This window comes from Anser cygnoides, chromosome 1 (genome assembly GCF_040182565.1).
Source record: "Anser cygnoides isolate HZ-2024a breed goose chromosome 1, Taihu_goose_T2T_genome, whole genome shotgun sequence".
NCBI classification, from domain to species: Eukaryota; Metazoa; Chordata; class Aves; order Anseriformes; family Anatidae; genus Anser; species Anser cygnoides.
Genome location: NC_089873.1, coordinates 1,424,163 through 1,441,854, shown reverse-complemented (window position 1 = coordinate 1,441,854; position 17,692 = coordinate 1,424,163). Strand labels below are relative to the sequence as shown.

Genomic DNA, 17,692 nt, shown 5'->3' with positions numbered 1-17,692 from the left:
CAAGCCCCGGCTCAGTCTCAGGTGAAAGTCACAGATTTTACTCCAGAGTTCTCCTTCCAATCGTGTAATTATGTATTTCACTTTCCAAACACACTGAAAGACTCGAGCACTCCAGGAGCTTAAACAGCCAACTGCAGTCGAGGAGATCCTGGCAGCAGGTGAGGAGATGCTTGGTGCAGGGCCAGGAATCCTGCTCAGCCACCGCAGCTACAGCGTTAGGGGCCTGTGGCTCTCCCTGGGGATTAAAGACCAGCTCTGATGGGAAAGAAATTGTAACTCCACAATAACTGGCAGCGTCCCACAACGGGCCCCGAAGCACAGCAAGGACCACGGCAGCGCAGAGCTATTGCTTTCACGGTCACACTTCGGACAGTCTGTGTAATGGGAAGTTAATTAAGTTAGATGAAGTATCAGAATCACAGAAGGGTTTGGGTTGGAAGGGACCCTACAAGCCCAGCCAGTCCCAGTCCCTGCCACGGGCACAGCTCCTGCCCCCAGCCCCAGCCAGCCTGGCCTTGGGCACCCCCAGGGATGGGGCAGCCCCAGCTCCTCTGGGCAGCCTGGGCCAGGGCCTCACCACCCTCATAATAAAGAATTTCTTCTTATATCTGGTCTAAATCTCCCCTCTTTCAGGTTAAAACCCTTACCTCTTATCTTATTACTACATGTCTTTAGAAAAAATCTCTCTCCATTTTTCTTTTAAGCCCCCTTTAGGTACAGGAAGGCCGCTATGAGCTCTCCCCGGAGCCTTTTCCTCTCCAGGCTGAGCACCCCCAGCTCCCTCAGCCTGGCCCCACGGCAGAGGGGCTCCAGCCCCTTCACCATCCTCGTGGCCTCCTCTGGACCCATTTTACCAGGTCTGTGTCTTCCTGGTGCCGGCTTTACTAGGTGAACCAAGTGACACGCAGTGAATTGCGCTTCTGTCAGCGATCTCACGGTCTCTAACGCAGGCTCCAGGACTTGCCCCTGACTCCTGAGCAGCCCCCACAGGTGCTCTGCGTGGTTTCTCCACGTGTCAGAGGACAAAGACCACATCAGGCGGCCCAAAAGCTCTGCACCTCTGTGTTTGACAAAGATACAGCCACCGGGGCAGGAAGCCCTTCGCTACCAAACCCACGGCACCAGAGCAGTGTCAGATGTCTGCGTTTTCTCTAGGCAGGACACGGCTCGGGGCTGACACCGCCACCCCACTTTTGGTGGGTAGCGACCAGGGTGCTACCTGCCACAGGTACATCGAGCTTTGCAGTGCTCTTTTGTCCTGTGTGGGGGAAAAAAAAGGATAAAAATGTTGATTTGGGGGACTGGAGAAACACTGGCTGCAAAGAAGCTGTGCTGTGTGCAGGTTTTGGGCTGGGAGAGTTGGGGCCAGGCTGCTGCCCGCTGCCCACGCCTGGGGTGCAGCAGGACCCTCCTGCAACCCCCTGATGGGTCTGGCAGGCTGCTGGAAAGGAAAAGCAAAACCTTTCAGGAGTTGAGGCTGTCAAAAGAATAATCAAAGGGACTGGGATGCTCGGCAGGACAGCCCTCAGGACCACGAAGCTGTGAGAGTGAACGTGCAGGCACAGCAGAGCTCCAGGAGGGACTGTGCATGGTCAGGGCGCAGTTTTTACATCGCAGCTCAAGCAGGTTTCACGTCAGTGTGTCAGCCCAACCTCAAGGCAAATAAAGCCGAGAAGGTGTCAAGTAAATAAAGCAGAAATGGATCAGATGGGCATGCAATGCCTGACAAAGCAGGGGGCCAGGCTTCGGTGCGCTGGGGAGGAAGGGCTGGCAGTAGCAGAGGAGCAACAGGTTAGAGAAGGGCAGGAGACCCCAATCAGTCAGGTTTTGGGTTTAACTACCAAAGCAGCAGCTGGGCAGTCAGACCCACGTGGAGGTGCCGCAACAGAAAGCGATGGCAAAGGGGAGAGGCAAAAGGTGCAGATGGGAGGAGGTAAAATCAAAAATCCCGGTGGAATTTAAACAGAAACGCACCGCGCGATGGGCAAGCAAAGCAGAAGAGCGCTTCGGGATCTAGGACAAAGGGAAGGGACGAGGGCAAGTTTACTTCCCAAATTTGGGGTGGTTTTAGGACACTTTCAATGGATCGAAAGTGGCAGATGCCCACGAGCAGCAGCAGCCCGGCTCCCAGAGGTGGCAGCAGTTCCCCAGCCCTGCCGTGCTCTGCTGAAACTTCTGTACAAGTTTCAAACCCCCGCCAGTAACCTCTGCTCAAACATCTCCTCTCCGTTTCTATCTGCTCTTGTATCTTTCTTAACGCACGTGATCCGCCTCCTCTCGTGTCATACAAGTGCAGAAAAGCTTCTCCAGGAACGTTTTTGCCTTTTCACGACTCTCTACAGAGACTCCGAAAGCTTTTACTTGCTTGTTGAGACAACCTATAGGCAAGTCTTCCTGCCAAAGCTGTTTATATAGCAAGGGTTCATTGCTTAGCATGTCTGTACACCCCTTAGCAGGGACACTCACTGCACCAGGGGTGCTGACACACTTGAGCTGCTTTCCACAACTTCACGGGTTCCATGAAGCAGGTCAGGAGCTTTATTCCTCAGACATGGGAGTTCACGAGTGCTTATTTATCGTCGCGTTTTTCTACTAGGGAGGTAGATTCACTACAAGGTAAATGTTGAGGGTGCTTGGCAGGGGCTTTGCTGGAAGGAGCTGCTGATCCTGAAACACTTCTCCATTCCAGATACGCCAGCACCGCTTGTGGCATCTCCTTGGGAAAGCCCTAGCACATGAGCGCCCTGGCTACGCAGAGCTGCGTGGCACTGTTGGGTTATTTTGGCTGTTGTTTACGTGGGGATGAAATAAGCTTGCTCTCCGACATATTTGGTATTTTAGCTTCATTTCGGAGGCAGAATGTACTAGGGGCCTTTGCGTCGTACACACCAACCTCTTATTCCCAGCGCCTGCACAGCACACACCGACAAGGCGACGTGGCTCAGCTCAGCAACATCCAAGCAAGCAGCAGGGCTGGCGAGGAATTGCTCTCGGAGCTGGAGCAATAAGGAAGCATCCACAGCATCCCGGGGGGGTGAAAAGATTGCCTGGCCCCCCAAAATGCTGTTTGGGACCTCTGTACGAGCACGGCATTGGGGGAACAACACCAAGCATCCCGCGGGCGTTACCTGCCGCGGCCAAGTGCGCCGTGACCTCGTCGGCAGCCGTGGAGTTGAGGATGTCGGAGTCATCGTAGGAGGTGTCCTCGGGGGAAGACGGCGAGTCTTCGTCCGCGCTCAGCATGCTGTGCTCCGTGTAGGTGGCCACGTGGACCTGCTGCACCTGCTGGGCCACTGCGTGGGCCTCGATGGTGGCCATGTGCTCTGTTTGGGTCACCCCGTGTTCTTCCATCAATAGAGGCTGTGAAGGGAGACCAAAAAAAAAAAAAATAAATCACAGGACAGGCATTAGGGACACTGATGCACCATACATGAGGGCAGTAGGAGGTTTCTGAGCCAGCTAGGTGAGCAGGCTGTGACCGGGAGGGAACAGAATACCTCCCCTCGTGGTCTCCTGCAGGAGGGAAATAACCTCACCAGGAGGAAGAGGAGGAACTTGAAGCGTTTGGAGAAAATCCCTGCTTCCAAACAGCACACGCAGCACCCGGAGGCAGGCGCCTTTGCTGGAGGGAAGGTTTTTATGGACCAGGTAACCCCGGGATGAAGTGCCCTGCCCACGCGTACCTGCCCAAAGCTGGAACTCAGCTCTGCCTCTCCAGGACCGAGCTGTAAGGGGAGATGCTCAGCGGCAGTGCTCAGCCCCGCTCCTCCGGCCTCAGCAGCTCAGCGTCACGCCGAGAGCACAGCTCACGGCCAGCAGGCTGCGTCCTACAGACTTCTGCTGCCTTACTTTTTAGAGGCCAGAAGCAGGCACAATCCTTACCAGCTAAACACAAACGTTGCACAAAGCATATTTAAGATATCTAGTGGTAAAGCACTGAGCCAAGTAGCAGCTCACACGGTCAGCAGGGCACTGGACCACGCAGCACGAGCGTAAATCTGGGCAGGGGGAACACGACAGGAGGGGCTCGGGTATTTTCAGTGTATATCTACAATACGCAGGTGGCAAAGAACAGCACATCACACGCTACCGCATCACACCAGCGGGGCTCCTTGGAGTTCTGACCCCGCAAATACAGCCACTGAATTAAAAACCCTTCACCAACACCCTCTTCGTGGAGATCTGTTCAGCTTTTTGGGAGGAGAGAGCCCGGCTGCAGGGCCGGGTAGCTGCCCCATGAGCTCCATCCAACAAGAGACGCCATCACACCCGGCTTTGGACTTCCAAAGCTTTCAGTAACTCGTTATCAAAATAATCAACAGACTTATGGCAACCAAAAAAAAACCAAAAACCAACACATCATCGTGACCACCATGCAAGGCAATGGCAGGAACGATGGGACCAGGAGGCAGAGCGCTTGGCCAAGGTTGTTTTGGCCAACCTAGCCAGCAGCCAGAGTGCAGAAAGAATAAGACTTGACACCTTGCAAGAGAGATGATTACAAACGTGGGACACTCCATGGAAGAAACGGAGGAGGGCGGAGGACACCTCACAAATTGAGGTGTTTGGTGGAAGGCAGAAGGAGGCCAAAGGAGAGAACCAGTCTTGTACTGAATTTGGGAAAGAAGGGACGAGGCACGTCCAAGGCTGTAGCATCTTTTGCAGCAGCTTTTAAGCAGCACAAGCTCAGAAGCCAGGAACCGACTGCCGTAGACAAGAAACAGAAGAACTGGCATGGTGGGAAGCAGCCAGTATTTAGCTGCATTTATTTCTACCTCAAACCCCCTGACCAAGGAGCTGAAACGTGACAGATTTCCCCCCCATCACCAGCTGTTTTCCAGAGGCTTGCTTCCAGGTGCCTTACGATGCCTTTTGTACCTCAGCGTACCGAACGTTAGGGGCGCTTACAGAACAGCTCTTCCAAGGGCAGTTCCAGCTCCGAGACACCAAAACCAAGGATGCAATTATTTTAGAGAGCCCCACCCTCAGAACAGGACGCTTTCCAATATCGTTTTCTGCAGTTGACTCGAGCACACCTGTGTTGACAAACAAAAGCTGCACCTCAAACGCGGGGAGAACGTCCCCTGGGCAGCGCCAAGGGCGAGCTCCCTGCTCAAACGCCATCGAACGGGGACGAGATGAAGTTTCTGGAGCAGCAGCGAGACCAAGACATTGAAAGGAGGCTTGGAAGGAGCCAAGCAAGCCACTGGGCACACCGCCGGAACACCCGTTATCGCGACAGCGCTGCACAGATCACGATAACGCACGCGTGCCGATCCTGCCCTACCTCTGGCTGCAATTCGTCACCTCCTGAGGACCTGTCCAGCTGGACAAGATGTTTGCAACCACCCTGTTCCTCGTGGAAATGCCATGGGCAGCTCAGCAGGCCGACATGCTCAACGGAGAGCTCCCCGGCCGGCAGACCCTAGGCTTTAGCAGGAGGGAGCTCCGCATCCACGCGCACAACGCTCCTTCTTCTTCTATCCTCCTAAGACATTTCGGCACGGCTTCTTGCTTACAAACACGAAGAAATCCAGCTAGATCTTTCGAAGTGTTACTGAACTTCCCCAAAAGCCAAAAATAATCTCCAAAGCATTTCACCCCGCTCAATGCTGTCTGCTCAGCTGGAATCCAGAGCGCAGCCAACTCCGCGCGAAGCACCAGCCTCCCTCCAGCGACTACAGAAGAGAAGCCACCAGCAGCTGCCTTCCAGCTTCGATACCGTGGGTTCACGGCTCACAGAAAAGGATCCGGGGCACGGAATCCTTTTACTTTGTGTCTGTAGGGCTGGTTTCTCTCCTACACGCCTCTAATAACAAGAGGCACGTGAAATGAAAGGCTTCTGCTAAGAGCTCCTAAATTCCTTGCGGAGCATCAGAGCCGACCCCGTTAATTTGGCCTCCTCCAACACAGCGGCATGGAGGCAGAAGGGAACTGCAGGTATTTATGTAGGAGATTTTCATCCTTGGGGTGCCCGCATTGCTGTAGTGCACAGCAATAGCCTAAATGTTGGGGCGAGGCTGGTCTGCGAGCCCCAGCTCGGGGGAGAGTGATTAAAACCAGAGAGCTGTGCTCCCAAGCGTTTGGGAGGAAGGGTTTGCTCACACATTTACTCACACACCTGGCTGGTGTGCAAGCCCACTGAGGATGTAGCTGAAGCCAAACCACTTCCCAGCTCACAGTCTGCCCTAAAAGAGGCTAACGGAGCTGGATGCTGTTGTCCAGCCCTCCTTACACACCAGACCATAACGTCAAAACCACCCCAAAACAGCAAGTCAAATACCTCCGTTAAGGCAGGGCCTAAGATGCCGACGTACGTTGAAGCAAAATGAAAAATTCTGGTTGAAATAAATCAACCGTAATCTTCTTCCCAGGGCCTTATTTTGCCATTGCCACGGAAAAAACGGGGGGAGCGTGGCAGAGATTTCACACCAAACCTTAACGGAGCAGCTCAGCGGGCCAGGGTTTCCTGAAAGGGTACACTGCTGCTTTCTCCATGGTGCCATACAACTTTAAGGACTTCTATTAAAATAAAAAAGTGTAATAACATTACCAGAATATAACCACCGAAGTGCAGTACCCACCCAGCTCACTGGGAAACAAGCCTGCGAGGTGACCGATGCTTCAGGCACTGCTTTCTTTAGGAGGAAAGGTGCTCGGATCGAGGCACTCTGCTCCTGACACCCCTCAGAAGGACGCTGTTCTTCTAAATAAAACTGGTCGTAGACTGAAACCACTGGGCCACGTGTTCTTGAGTCGGCACGGGTCACCGAGAGCAGTGCTCCTCACGGGCAGCGTGTTCACATCGGTGTCTGCCCTCGGTTTTCTGGCCATGCATCCTGCACAGCGCCTGGCTGAAGCGCGGCAGATTTGGAAGTGGTTGCGTCCAGCTACAGTCTCGGATAAATCCAGCAGCTGGGATAAATCCAGGGGTCTTGCTAGTGATTACGTAGAGGTGAAGCCCACCCGATTCCAACCAGACCTAACAGATTCCCAGAAGCGCAGCTGAGGCTGGGGGCACCTCGGGTCCTCCTGCTCCCCCCCCATTTGTGCACATGGCAGTGCCACGAGCTCCAATAACTCATTTCCAGGTCATAACCGGAATTAATTCCAAGTTTAACCAGACAGCTGACTTCACTTGATGCAGACTTTCTACTTTTCCAACCTCCACACTCTTCCTATCCGCACGTTTTCCTTCCAGAAAGGTCCCAAACGTCCCCAAAATCACAGGCCAAAGGGCAAAAGCCTTGTAGCTGTGTTGAAACCTCAGGTAGTTACCCGTATTCCTCACATACTCACGGTATTCCCGCAGGGCTCCTGACACTCAGGCTTTGTGAGCAGGCACCTCACCTGAAGCTTCCGCTGGCCATTACCAAATTACTGATTTATTTCAGAAATGAGCATTCACCGTTCCAGAAAAGCCATGTTTATTCCTGTCGCACCCCATAAGCGAGAGCGGTTTCGGGTGTAAGGAAACCCTCGCAGCACGACGATGCCTGCTAAGACATTTCCTGGTGGTTCAAGCTCAGTCCAGAAGCCTTGGTCGGCAGCCAGAAGTACTTTTTATAGTCATTTAAAGTGCTTAAAGAAATTATGAGGATAAAGCCCTCTGCTGAGGCTTCACGACCGTGTCGGGGTCCCTCTGCTGCGCCGTCGGCTGCGATCGGTGGCTGCTGGCACCAGAGCTGGAAGAAAACCAGGCGCAGGAGGAGCACAGCAACCCAGAACAGCAGAAAACAACACAAACCCCATGAATTCTACATTAAATTCAAAGCCACGTGGATTAAAACAGAGGTCTCATCTACTCGGTGCAATCTGTGGTGTGGACGTAAAGAGAAGGAACCAGATCGACCCCAAACCATGCAGGCTGCCCTGCTGGAGCAGCTCTCCTCTACCGAGTTTCATGTGGCCACACGGGTGCTTTACTGAGCCAAAAATAAAGTGTCCACACCAGAACAAACTGATGAGGCACGCCAGCCCGGCTGGAAAAACCCTGACCAGACGTGGCCTGAGCTTATTTTTGTCCTTCAGAGCACTCCGGGTGCTGCAGGCAGCCAGCCTTGCGGTGAGCATCCCAAATTCCCCCGGCACTTCACATCGGGTGGCTCATTTTTTTTTATACCAGCTCACCCAGCACCACGCCTGGCTCACCCGAAACCCCGCTCAGATTGACCATGAAATAAAGAGCTGCTGGGCCTGATGTCTTTGGCAGGTGAAATAATTTTAGAATGGATGCAAAACCACGGATCAGGGGGAGGACGAAACAGCGGCTGCAGGGCACCGAGGCGCAGGGGCCGGCCTTACACCTTTCTGTACGGGGTAAGCACAGGACTGGAAGCTGCCAGTCCCCGAATTTTCCCCTGTGTAGACTCACACGCTTTTCCAGAAGGCACCTGATGAGCGATCACTGTCAGCAGTTACCTCGTTTAATAGGCTCGTTAGCCTTTCCAGCACGGGGTGCCGGCCCTGTACTCGTTTTACACCAACCCTCTCCTCCTCCCAGCGGGGAGACGGAGCAGAAAGGCTGGGTTACACGACCCACCTGGTGCTCTCCAAAGAACTGGCCTTCAATTGCTGAAAAGAGCTTAAATGTTGATGATAAAGCAGCAAACTAGGTGCCACGGGAAGCAGTACTGAGTGAAGAAGAGGGGCACTAAGCTTTCAGCAGCTCCTAGCCCTGAAAGAGCGAGGCAGCCTGCATCAGGCTGCTCCTCATCCTCCTCCCATCACCCCAACTCTGCACCCAAAGGTGTGAGGGTGCAGCAGCACCCCCAGAGGCACGGCTCTCCCCAGCACGAGCTGTTTCCTCACTAAGGCATAACTCAGCCTGCTAGGTAGCAACAGACCCACCTGAAGTTAATTTAGAGGGCTTATCCAAGAGGGGGCCAATTTTACACACCGGCTCTCACCAATAATCCCTCCGGCTCATTTCCTAATTTGTTTCGAAGGAACAGCACCACTCCTGTTGGGTTTGTGGTTTTTTCTTTTTTTTTCCTCTTTCCTAACCCATTTTCTGGTTGATCCCCTCGCTGTGCTCAGCGCCAGCTCCTTATCGCCAACCCTGCTCCGCACGGAAGATCGGCACGTCGCGCTCCGCCGTCTGGCGCTGCACAGCCCCGTCTCAAGACTGGTTTAAAAAAGGAAAAAAATTTAAAAAAATCCGTCTCATTATTCAAGCCGGGCACCCTCCTCGTGGCTTTAACTTCAACGGAACGCTGCTCCATGCTGTAGAGAGCTGATTTCTTCCAGGAAACGTGCAACACCTCCTTCCCTTTCTTCCACTCTTTCTTTTTTGTGTGTGAAGCCGACAAGCATCTGGAGTTTAATACGCCCTTAACGGCTTCAAGCCTCCCCTGTAAATAAATCGCTCGCTTCGCATTAAACAACCAACATCACACTGGCACTTTTGTTCTCGTTGTGGAGCGGGAAGCAACGGGGCCGCTGTGATCTGGGCGTGCTAAATCCCGTGCAGCAGCTCCGCGGGCTTCGGGCATCCAGCAGCACCTCTGCGAGGAAACGGGCCTCTCCAGCAGCTCGGAGCCGTTTGCTGCTCGGCTTTTCTCCTTCCCCCGGCTCGGAGGGGAGCCGCGGGGTCTGCTCGCTAAGCGCCGCGACGCTCAGCACCATCCCCTGGCCGCCAGCAGGGTCGCAAGGTGAAGGTCTCCAAAACGTTGGCACGTGGAGCCTCGCTCCCCAGCCCCGCTGGTTTCCGCGGCAGCAGGTACGGCAGAGCGCATGGCCCACCTTTAGTTCAAGAACTGGGGGGGAGAAAGAAACTGCTTGCGGCTGGAACAGCTCCTCCTGCCACCGTGACCATCGCCTAAGGGGGGGAAATCTCAAATACCTTCGGTGATCCGGGCCAAGGCGACGGGGAGTTTTTCAGCTAACTGCCGCGGGTCATCCTGCACGCGTGAAATCAGATTAAAAAGCACTTCCTATGCACTCACCGCCCGAGGTTGTTTTATTTTAGAAGCTATTTCAAACTGCTGCTGTACGTCCAGATAAATTCTGAACTCCCTGCGAAGACAGCCTGGAATAATTCCTAAGTGAAAAATGATCCAGGGAGAAATTAATCATTCGCCATTTACTAATAAAATAAAGCCCTGTTTGGGTGTAATTACGCATCTGAAATTGCCTGGCACTGCTTTTTGCTCTTCTGGCACGAAGCCCCCTGTGCAGTTTTTAAGGCACACAGATGCTTCCTGGTCCCGTCGGCACCCCCGCAGCAGACCCCGGAGGTCGTGCTCACCACGAGGAATTAACCTCACCCAGAAACACAGACCAAGAAAATCACGGCTGCCACCCAAACCTCGTTAGCCTCGTGCCTAGCAGCCTCTAGTAGCCAGAAACTGGCCGTTTCTGACAGGTCCTGAGACTCTCTGAATTGGAGGAGCTGCCAGCCCCTAGGTGAGGGCTAGGGGACAGCCTCTAAGCGAGCTCCGGGCTCACGGCTGGCCTGGCCACACTCCTCCTCCAGCTGGGAGCAGAGCTGATCACTGCCTGGGGCATCACGTCAAGCGAAACGGGGCCGTCCCCATCCAGCCTTTTCCAAAACCGCTTCCAGGTGGAGCTCACGGTTCCGTGGGAAGCGACGCCTCGCGTGGCTCCGCCACCGCACGTGGCCAGGCACAACCCAGACCTCCTCCTGCCTCTTAGAGGGGAGAAAAGAAAGAGGAACTCGCGTCCTCCCTAAAAGGAGGCTTCAGACTCTGGGTATCAGACGGAGCCCTCTCCACCGCATCCATCCGTCACGCTGCGTTGGCATCTCCCGCGGGTTAAATATTAGTCCACGCGTTCACCTTTACGGCGAGCACGATACCATTGCTCCGTAACAGCGTGCCTCCGCGGGGCTGCCACTGCAGGTTCGATGAGGAAACAACGCCATGAATCAGGGGCGAGACTGATTGCTGTCTTTATCATCACCCTCCCTCATTTAAACGCGCAAGTCCTGTTCCTGTGGAAAACGCTCTCCCCTTGCTCACGGAGAGAACTTGCTGGCCCGAGCCTCGGTCCAACAAAACCCGGCTTTGCTTGGCGAAGCTCGTGGCACTCGGAAGACGTGCAAGGCTTCAGGCAGGGCCAGCGGCCCGGGGCTGATCCCGCGCACACCCTGCACGACGGCAAGGTAACGGACGCCAGCTTTCACCTTTCCCATCAGGGCCGAAGCTAACGCTTTATTTTGTGCACGGGGACAGCAGCCGCGGCAACCCAAGCTCTAAGAGGGACTGAAACCGCCCAGCTCTCGTTCCACAGCGTCCTCCTGTGGCATAATACAATTATCCTTTTAATTAGGGTGGAAACAATCCCTACGCTACCAGTTGCGGCGTTAAAAAAGTCCTAAAACAAATAAATTCTAGGGAACCAAACCAAAACCCCCTCCATTCCTGCGCTCGTTTCATCACCAGCTCACCTAGAAGAACAAACGCATCGCACTGCGGGAAACGCTGCCCGGAGAAGAGACAAACGGGATCTTGCACACATTTATTAGGAGCACGAGCTCCTGTTTGCTGAAGTTTCTGCTGAAAGCCGTCATCTGGAAACGAGACAGGCCGCTCATCCCGCAATGGGCGCTGCGATTTGCAGCCGGTCCTTCCTGCGGTTTAACTTCACACCTGTAGCACCAAGCGCTGCCAGATCTGCCTTTTTCTCCTCTTTTTCTCCCAAATTTTAGGCAATTTAATTTTATTTCTTCCCCCCAGCAACCACGAGGAATGCCTGGGGCAGAGCTGACCCCCTGCAGGACGCGGTCCGACGCGCGCCCGGGCGCCGTGCCATACGCCGAGCTGTGGCCTCGGAGGTAGCGCCACCTCAACGCACGCATCCTGCCGCTTCCAGAACCGCTCAGAAACCCCAATTCCAAATTATTTCACTCCAAACTGTACAGCCAGAAGTCATTCCACCCGAGTTAGCCATCTCCAGCTGATAGGGCTTCGTAATTAACAGCCAGCGCTCCGTCCTCACGCCGAGGGGAACCACACAAAAAGAAAACGCTTCTTTTAAAGATCTTACTCTGCCTAAGCTTTTTTCCTCTCTTCTTTTCCCAAAAGCTCCAGGCACAGCCTCTGACACCCGCTGTGGGATGCGCCAGCCGGAGGAAGGCAGACATGCGCTCTGCTCCGTTTGGGGACGCTCCTCCGGGCTCACAGGACGGCGCCCGAGCCTCGAGCACAGCCGGGCTTGGGTCCGCACCCATAAAACCCGGGATTCCTCCTCCTCAGCTCCAAGCCCACCGACGGGCAAAGCTCCTCAGCAGAAAGCCTGAAGGGAAGGAGAAAAACCCAGAGAGGGAAACGTGCCCCGTGCAGGACAGGCACCGCGTGCTGGGAACGCCCTGCACAGCCGCGGCTGGGAACGGTGCAGGATGAGGATCTGAATTTTCCAACAGAGGCTGCATCTACAGCTCGGCTCATAAGATTTCTCTGCAAATTACCTCCGCCTGCGTGCTGGATTTAAGTCCTGGTTTGAACTTGTTTCCCTCCACGGGGCTGAGAAGGAGCCCATGAACCTGGCCACCTGAAATGACGGCGCTCACCACCCAGCCGGTTTCCCTGCAGGTGCGGCTGAACTCGAGAGCAAGGACTTTGAAAACGGAACAGAAAACGGAACACAAGATTTAATTGCTGCCGTGTCCTGCATTTTAGAGGTCTTTGGCTTTTCCTCACCCTCATTTTTGGGGTGTAAGCACTGCGGCCACCACAGAACGCACGCCACTTCCCTCTCGGGCAGGAGACCACCTTACTGCTTTCCCTGCCGTCAACGCTCATGGTGCAGAAATAAAAAGCCTGAAACAAACTCGCAGCCCAGGGCAAACGCCCGAAGAGCTTCGACCCACAGAGCTCTTCCTAAGGAGAAAGGGAGCAGCAGCACGAGCCCCCTCCCCTTCAGGGGAGGACCTGGGAGCACAAGGATCCTCTCCGCGCCCAAGCAGAGCAGGAGGCTCCAATGGCTGAAGCCAAAAATAAACTCACGGGGAGAATTAATTTACACAGCACAGAGGATGTCGCAATGTAAATACGGCACGGAGACTCCGGGGCTGTGGTCTTGCAAGTATTTTTGACCCAGACAATGGGGAAGTTTCCCAAGCCTCGGAGTCATCCTCGTTTGATGAGTTTAATTAGGCGGTTACGTAACGAGCGGTGGGTGGGAATCGTTCCTCTTCGGGTTGCGTTACTCGGTCGCGCTGCTTACAAGCGAAAGGCACGCTCCGGAAGGGAAAATATTTTGGGTTTTCCCACCTATGGGTTTGGAATGGGAGGAATTGTGGAAATGCACTGAAAAAGCTCCCCGCGGCCATCGGTGCGCAGAGCCTGAGCGATCCACTTGTTGGTTACGGGCCGTACAGACAGCACGGGGAGCAAAAGGACGAAGTAACTCACACACCTCCCCTCCGTGCAGCCTCACAGAGGCAAAAAAACAATCCACACCTGGCCAAAGTAACGCACACGGGGAAGCAGAGGCCGAGCCCTGCGCCAGGAGCAGGACGCGCCGCTCTCCTACCTGCTTTCGTACCCTGCCGCTACCCGCTGACAGCAGCACGGTCTCTAAAAAAGGATGAAAAAAATAAAAAAAAGGCATCTTTGGACTCCCCAGTTCTGCAGAGGCAGTGCTCAGGGGGAGCACGCACACCTTCCACCCAAAGTGCTCTGAGTCTCCGCCCGTCCGTCCCAGAGGAGGATATAAGAAGCGTTTCGGTGACACCCGGACGTCGGCGTGCACCACGCCGCCCTCCTGCACGCTCCACGCGGCGCAGCCTCCACCTCCCCGGTTTCTGTCCGTCCGACGGGGGACTCGTCCGCAGCAAGCCACCGGCTGGATGTCCTCCACGTGGGGCCGGGCCATCAGGAGAGCTCCAAAACGCGGAAACACAGCCCTGGGGCCTCGGCCAGCCTTTAACGGAGGCTCTTCCCGACGCTCCTGCCGACAGCAAAGCCCCAGGAGGGCCTGAAAAGCTTCAGGGGGCTGAGGACGCCTGCGCCTGGGGCTGAGCGCTCCCGGTGGAAGCTCGATAATCGGTGGAAGCAGAGAGAAGACGCTCGTGACGCTGTTTTATGGTCCGTCCGCAGATGCTGTGCAGTGCTCGGAGGACACTGGGGCTCACCAGGAGCACCCACCCCAGCACCATTTTCCTTCTTAAGTTGTGACTCACAAAGCGAGAGCAGGCACGACGGCCCCCACGCGCCCTAAGCTCGTGAAACAGACCGAGGCGCGTATTTCAAACTTAATTTATCAAATAACTCGGGCACTGAGTATCAGGCGTACAAGAGAAGTGTTAATTACACGTATTTTCCTAGGGACCTGCAGGAACTGCGGCAAGAAAAAGGCCGAAGGTAAGGTTGACAGCAGTACCTGCCCTCGACATCAGCGGCAGCCCCTTTCTCCTGCCAGCACCTGACACCCTGTACGAAAGCATCGCATTTTCGTGGCAGAAGGGATGCCGGGGCGCCCCGCGGTCACTGCGCCCCGTCCTTCCTACGAGTTCCTTTCCCGGGCTGCTTCCCAGATCGCAGGAGGGCTCAGCAAAACCCGTAAGGAATCCCCGAAGCCTTCAGGAGACCGAGAGGCTGCGGAGAATCTCAGCTGGAGCAGGTGGAAGCAGCAACGCCAACGCTCCCAGCGCGCACACGGCAGCAGAAGTTTGACCTGAAGCAGGATTTGTGCTTCGGGCTGCCCCGGTGCTCCCATCCCGAGCTCCTGCACTCACTTGCGCTTCTTTATTTTCACTTAGGAGGCTGAAATCTCCCGGGCTTGAGCCTGCCAGAGGGGACCGAGCTCTATTAAGTCTGCGAAAGACGATTCGGGCTCCTGGAGCTTCGCTCTGGGGCTCCGGGCGCTCCCCGGCACACCGAGGTCCCCCATCCACGCCTCAAGTCGTGCCTGGGTAACTTCGGCAGAGCGCAGCCGCTGCTCACCGTAAAGCCCGCACCTAAAGGGGCTGAGACCTGAGGAACAACTGCCACGCGACGCTCCATAAAACAGCAACACGCGTAGGAAATTACCGGGGGGGGGGGGATCTCAGATTTAAATGCTATGCTCTAACGCTTCTCCGTGATGGATGGGATCAAAACCCTAAAGGAGGCGCTGGTGAGATCCCGGCCCTTCCAGTGCCACCGCGACCAGCAGGTCCTTCACCTTACCCCTCAGTGAAAAACCTGTCGCTCCCAATTTGACCACAAAAAAAAAAATAAATGAACGCTTTCTCTCTCTCGCCCGTTTCCCCAGCACTCAGGCACCATAAAAGCAACCCCACAGCTTGCAAGAACGAGCAGCAGCGGTGCGGGCGACCCCGAAGCCGTGACGTCCCCCAGTGAAACCGGGGAGCAAATGCCCGCGTCCGGACGCGGGGCGAGCCTCATTCAGCCTGGCCGGGCGTACAGGGCCCTGCGCGGGGGTAAAACCACACCTGCAGGGCCCTTCTGGGGGTAAACCACCAGATTTTGGAAAGGCTCGCGGCCCCGCGGGGGGCAAAAACCCGTGGGGATGAGCCCCTGAGTGCGCTGCCCCTGCTGAGCACCGCTGGGACGGGCAGGGGGGCACCGGGGCATGGGGAGCTCCTCTGGGGGGAAATGTTAAATGGGGGGGGGCAGAGGGGGAAAAACTTATAAAAAACGGTGGGGGAATGAAAAGAGGGGGAAAAGGGGAGAAAATATAAAAAGGGGGGGGGAGAAGGGGGGGAGTAAAAAGGGGAGAATATAAGAAGGGGGGGAAGAGGGGGAATATAAAAAGGGGGGAAAATATACAAAGGGAGAAAAAGGGGGGTCGAAATATAAAAAGAGAGGGAATGTAAGAAGGGGGGAAATTAAAACGGGGGGAAGAGGGAAAAAATAAAACGGGTGGAAGAGAGGAAAAATAAAACGGGGGAAAATTAAAAGGGCAATGAAAAGAGGAGAATAAATTTAAAAGGGGGGGAAGAGGAGAAAAAAATTAAAAGGGGGGGAAGAGGAGAAAAAAATTAAAAGAGGGGGAAGAGGAGAAAAAATTTAAAAGGTGGAATATTAAAAAAGGAGGAAAAAAAGAATATTAAAAAGGGGGGGAAGGGAAAAAATAAAAAGGGGAAGGAATTAAAAAGGGGGAAAAGAAAATATTAAAAATGGTGAGGAAGACGGGGGAAAAATAAAAAGGGGAGGGGAAAAGGAAAAAAAAATAAAAATGGGGGGAAGAGGGAAAAAACGTAAGGCAATTAGGCGTGAAAAAAATAAAGGGGGGGGGGAATTAACGCGGGGAGAAGTGAGAAGGGGGGAAAAAAGGGGGGGGGAAATAACTCGAACGGAGCCCTGAGGTAAAACCCCGGGGGCAGCCGAGACCCGGGGGGGGGGGGGGGGGGGGGGGGCCTGCAGGGACCGGGGCCGTGCTCCCGGTGCCCCCCCCCGGCCCTCAGCGGCCCTGCCCGGTCCCGCGCCTCCCTCTCCGGGCCCGGCACCGGCGCGAGGCCCGGGGGCTCCCCTCAGGCCTCCCGCAGCCCCCCCCCGGCGGCCGGGGCGGGCGCCTCCCGTTCCCCGTCGTGGTGCGTGTCGTGTCCCCGTCCCCCCCCCCCTTCATCCCGAGGCCTAGCGCGGCCCGAAGCCGTCCCCGTGAGGTGAGGAGCGGGCGCCGGGGGTGGGTGGGGGGGGGGGTGCCTGGGCCGGCCGGCGGGGGCCCCCGCGTTGCTGCGGCTGCGCCGGGGCTGGAGGAGCTGGGAGATTGCGCGGTAGGACGCTCACCTCAGAGCGGCTGCGCTGCGGCGGGCCTGCGCCGTGGAAGCCCGCGGCGGGTGGAGGCCGGGGAGGGAGGGAGGGAGCGGAGCCGCGGGGGGGGGGACGCCGGCGGGGCTCGCCCTGAGCCGCCGCGATGGCGAGCGGGAGAGGCGGGGAGCGGCGGGCGGCGGCGGCGGCGGCGGCGGGAGGAGGAGGAGGCCGAAGTGGGGGGGGGGGGGGGGGGAGAAGGAGAAAGGAGGGGGGGGGGGGGAGGAGGGAGTATGGCGTCATAGCCCGGCGCCGCCGCCATGAGGAGGAGGGCGAGGGGCTGGGGAGGGAGGGAGGGAGGTGGCGCCGCCGCCATGCGGGGGAGGTCGGGGGGTGGTGGAGGGGTGGGGGGGGGGGTTGGGGGGTAAAGGTGGGGAGTGGGGTTGGGGGGGGGGGCGCCATGTTGGGGAGGTCGGGGGGGGGGGGGGCAGGGAGGGGGCGGCGCCATCTTGGGGAGGTCGCCGCGCGCCTCAGGGAGGCGGGCGGGAAAGCCCTGAGGGGGAGCCGGGGTATGGCTGCCCGCGGTGAGGCGGCCCCGGCCATCCCCGTGGCGTTTTGCTGTCAAAAAACAAAAAAGCACGTTTCGCAACGTTTTGGCCCGCCGCTCGGGCGTCCCTTCCCACCTCCACCACCCCCAAACCCTAGTTCGGTGGTAGGAGAAGCCATATTGCTGAGCTAATCCGGGTTTAAAAATAACGCAAAATAACACGAAGCTGCTCTTTCTGATACATGAGGTCTAACATTTTCTTGTATTGTCACATCAGGGCTCAGAGACCTGTACTGGGACCGCGGCCCTGTCACAGGAAGGTGTCCGCGTTCGAGGGCAGCCTGTGGTTTCAGTGGGAACCTGAAGTGTAAAGCACTTAAAATACAGGAAAAAGGAAAAAATAGCACAAAAAATTGTACAAAATAGTAAAAATAGATACAAGTGTGATTTACAGGAGGGAGTCTTAAGGAGGGACTTCACACAGATG

The 17,692-nt window shown here is 56.0% G+C and overlaps 1 protein-coding gene across 14 annotated transcripts in view; it reads right to left on the bottom strand.

Moving 5' to 3' along the window:
* The window catches only part of NRF1 (nuclear respiratory factor 1), a 60,197-nt gene extending 43,353 nt beyond the window's left edge, over nt 1-16,844 (bottom strand). For 4 of the 14 annotated variants that reach the window (XM_066995965.1, XM_066996092.1, XM_066996062.1 and 1 more), the window contains exons 1-2: nt 3,537-15,560; nt 3,129-3,360 (exon numbers count right to left, since the gene is read on the bottom strand). In XM_066995965.1, the coding sequence (XP_066852066.1) occupies nt 3,129-3,351 (223 nt within the window). In that variant the 5' untranslated portion in view covers nt 3,352-3,360; nt 3,537-15,560. Of the gene's footprint in view, nt 1-3,128; nt 3,361-3,497; nt 15,562-16,697 lie in introns of those variants that run through there. The other 10 variants (XM_066995809.1, XM_066995995.1, XM_048062510.2 and 7 more) reach the window with 7 other exon arrangements.
* Nucleotides 16,845-17,692: the final 848 nt, after the last annotated feature.